The sequence below is a fragment of the Onychostruthus taczanowskii genome, unplaced genomic scaffold, assembly GCF_017590055.1.
Source record: "Onychostruthus taczanowskii isolate IOZ18803 unplaced genomic scaffold, ASM1759005v1 scaffold1273, whole genome shotgun sequence".
NCBI classification, from domain to species: domain Eukaryota; kingdom Metazoa; phylum Chordata; class Aves; order Passeriformes; family Passeridae; genus Onychostruthus; species Onychostruthus taczanowskii.
In genome coordinates, this window is record NW_024498433.1 from 1 (window position 1) to 3,692 (window position 3,692).

The 3,692-nt window shown below is 49.9% G+C and overlaps 1 protein-coding gene across 1 annotated transcript in view; it reads right to left on the bottom strand.

Annotated features, from left to right (window-relative positions):
• Positions 1-42: 42 nt before the first annotated feature.
• LOC121331657 (SUMO-activating enzyme subunit 1-like) overlaps positions 43-3,692 on the bottom strand; it is a gene marked incomplete at its 3' end in the record, with an annotated part of 6,989 nt that continues 3,339 nt past the window's right edge. Inside the window, exons 2-3 of the mRNA XM_041396270.1 lie at positions 3,286-3,385; positions 43-187 (exon numbers count right to left, since the gene is read on the bottom strand). Coding sequence (XP_041252204.1) covers positions 43-187; positions 3,286-3,385 — 245 coding nt within the window. The remainder of the gene's footprint in view (positions 188-3,285; positions 3,386-3,692) is intronic.

Genomic DNA, 3,692 nt, shown 5'->3' on the forward strand with positions numbered 1-3,692 from the left:
CTCCCCTGTCCAGGTGTCCCCTGTCCCTCCCCTGTCGCTGACCTGTGGAATTGCTCCGGCAGCAGCTGCGGCCCCACCCCCAGCGCCTCCAGCACCTCCCGGCGCAGGCGCAGGAGGCGCTGCGAGTCCTCGGCGACACTGCGGGGACACGGGTCACGGCCGGCCTCGGACCGGAACTGCAGCAGCACTGGGGACAAGGGACATTGTCACTGTCACTGTCACCTGGGTGACACTGCGGGGACACGGGTCCCGGCCGGCCTCGGACCGGAACTGCAGCAGCACTGGGGACAAGGGACATTGTCACTGTCACTGTCACCTGGGTGACACTGCGGGGACACGGGTCCCGGCCGGCCTCGGACCGGAACTGCAACAGCACTGGGGACAAGGGACATTGTCACTGTCACTGTCACTGCCACTGTCACTGTCACTGCCACTGTCACTGTCACTGCCACTGTCACTGTCACTGCCACTGTCACTGTCACTGCCACTGTCACTGTCACTGCCACTGTCACTGTCACTGCCACTGTCACTGTCACTGCCACTGTCACTGTCACTGCCACTGTCACTGTCACTGCCACTGTCACTGTCACTGCCACTGTCACTGTCACTGCCACTGTCACTGTCACTGCCACTGTCACTGTCACTGCCACTGTCACTGTCACTGCCACTGTCACTGTCACTGCCACTGTCACTGTCACTGCCACTGTCACTGTCACTGCCACTGTCACTGTCACTGCCACTGTCACTGTCACTGCCACTGTCACTGTCACTGCCACTGTCACTGTCACTGCCACTGTCACTGTCACTGCCACTGTCACTGTCACTGCCACTGTCACTGTCACTGCCACTGTCACTGTCACTGCCACTGTCACTGTCACTGCCACTGTCACTGTCACTGCCACTGTCACTGTCACTGCCACTGTCACTGTCACTGCCACTGTCACTGTCACTGCCACTGTCACTGTCACTGCCACTGTCACTGTCACTGCCACTGTCACTGTCACTGCCACTGTCACTGTCACTGCCACTGTCACTGTCACTGCCACTGTCACTGTCACTGCCACTGTCACTGTCACTGCCACTGTCACTGTCACTGCCACTGTCACTGTCACTGCCACTGTCACTGTCACTGCCACTGTCACTGTCACTGCCACTGTCACTGTCACTGCCACTGTCACTGTCACTGCCACTGTCACTGTCACCTCGGCGACACTGCGGGGACACGGGTCACGGCCGGTCTCACTCCGGAACTGCAACAGAACTGGGGACAAGGGACATTCGGGACATTGTCACTGTCATTGTCTCTGTCACTGTCACTGTCGCCGTCACTGTCATTGTCACTGTCGTTGTCACTGTCATTGTCATTGTCACTGTCACTGTCACAGTCACTGTCATTGTCTCTGTCACTGTCACTATCGCCGTCACTGTCATTGTCACTGTCGTTGTCACTGTCATTGTCATTGTCACTGTCACTATCATTGTCACTGTCACTGTCACAGTCACTGTCATTGTCTCTGTCACTGTCACTATCATTGTCACTGTCATTGTCACTGTCACTGTCATTGTCAGTGTCACAGTCATTGTCACTGTCTCTGTCATTGTCATCGTCACTGTCTCTGTCACTGTCTCTGTCACTGTCACTGTCATTGTCACTGTCACTGTCACTGTCACTGTCATTGTCACTGTCACTATCATTGTCACTGTCACAAGGACCTCGGTGACACTTTTATTTTTTCCCCAGATACGAGAGATTTTTTCCCCAAACATGAGATGTTTTTTCCCAAAATAAATGAGATTTCCTCCCCAGAAATGAGATTTTTTTTTCCCCAAAATTGTGATCTTTTTTCCCCAGAAATTAAATTTTTTTCCCTGGAAATGAGATTTTTTCCCCTAAAAATGAGATTTTTCTGCCCAGAACTGAGATTTCCTCCCCAGAAATGAGATCTTTTTCCCCAAAAATGAGATTTTTTTTTTTCCCTGGAAATGAGATTTTTTTCCCTGAAAATGTTTTCCCTGGAAATGAGATTTTTTTCCCTGAAAATGAGGTTTTTCTGCCCAGAACTCAGATTTCCTCCCCAGAACTGAGATTTTTTTCCCCCAAACTGTGGTTTTTTTCCCCCAAACTGTGATTTTTTTTTCCCCTAAAATGGGATTTTTTTCCCCTAAAATGGGATTTTTTCCCCCCAAAATGTGATTTTTTTCCCCCAACTGATTTTTTTCCCCAAACTGTGACTTTTTTCCCCCAAAATGTGATTTTTTCCCCCAAACTGCGATTTTTTTTCCCTAAACTCTGATTTTTTTTCCCCCAAACTGTGATTTTTTTTTCCCCTAAAATGTGATTTTTTTCCCCTAAAATGGGATTTTTTCCCCCCAAAATGTGATTTTTTTTCCCCTAAAATGCGATTTTTTCCCCCAAACTGCGATTTTGCCCCACAAACTGTGATTTTTTTTCCCCTAAAATGGGATTTTCCCCCCCAAACTGCGATGTTTTTTTGACATTTGCTGCCTTTTCTGCAGCCCTGACTGATGGCAGCAGACACTGTGAGAATCTCAAACTCCTATTTTCTTCCCCCAAACTATGATTTTTTCCCCCCTAAAATGGGATTTTCCCCCAAACTGTGATTTTTTCTCCTCTAAAATGGGATTTTTTTTTCCCCTAAAATGGGATTTTCCCCCAAACTGTGATTTTTTCTCCTCTAAAATGGGATTTTTTTTTCCCCTAAAATGGGATTTTCCCCCCCAAACTGCGATGTTTTTTCCCCAAACTGTGATTTTTTTCCTCTAAAATGGGAATTTTTTTCCCCCAAACTGTGATTTTTCCCCCAAACTCTGCTTTTTTCTTCTAAAATGGGAATTTTTTTTCCCCAAAACTCTGATTTTTCCCCCCAAACTGTGATGTTTTTCCCCCAAACTGTGATGTTTTTCCCCCCAAACTGCGATATTTTTTCCCCAAACTGTGATTTCTTCCCCAAAACCGGGATATTTTCCCCAAACTGCGATTTTTTTTCCCCCAAACTCTGATTTTTTTCCCCAAACTGTGACTTTTTTCCCCTAAAATGGGAATGTTTTTTCCCCCAAACTGTGATTTTTTCCCCCCAAACTGCGATTTTTTCCCCCCAAACTGTGATTTTTTTCCCCCAAACTGTGATTTTTCCCCCCAAACTGTGATGTTTTTCCCCAAACTGCGATTTTTTTTCCCCTAAAATGGGACTTTTCCCCCAAGCTGTGATTTCTTTCCCCAAACCCGGGGGTTTCTCCCCAATTCGCGCCGCTCTCGGGGCTCACCGTGCAGCAGGAAGTAATCGGGGGCCGTCCTGCGCAGCGCCGGCTCCTCCGCGCGCCCGCGCACGGCCAGCGCCTCCCGCAGCGCGCAGAACTGCAGCCGCTGCATTGGGGGGAAAACGGGGCTTTTGGGAAAAATGGGGATTTGGGGGGGAAATAGGGGGTTTGGGGGGAAAAACAGGAGCGGTTTGGGGGGGAAAAATGGGGATTTGGCCGGCTCCTCCGCGCGCCCGCGCACGGCCAGCGCCTCCCGCAGCGCGCAGAACTGCATCCGCTGCATTGGGGGGAAAACGGGGCTTTTGGGAAAAATGGGGATTTGGGGGGAAAATGGGGGGTTTGGGGGGAAAAAAATGGGGGATTTGGGGGGAAAATGGGAGGTTTGGGGGGGAAAAATGGGGATTTGGGGGGGC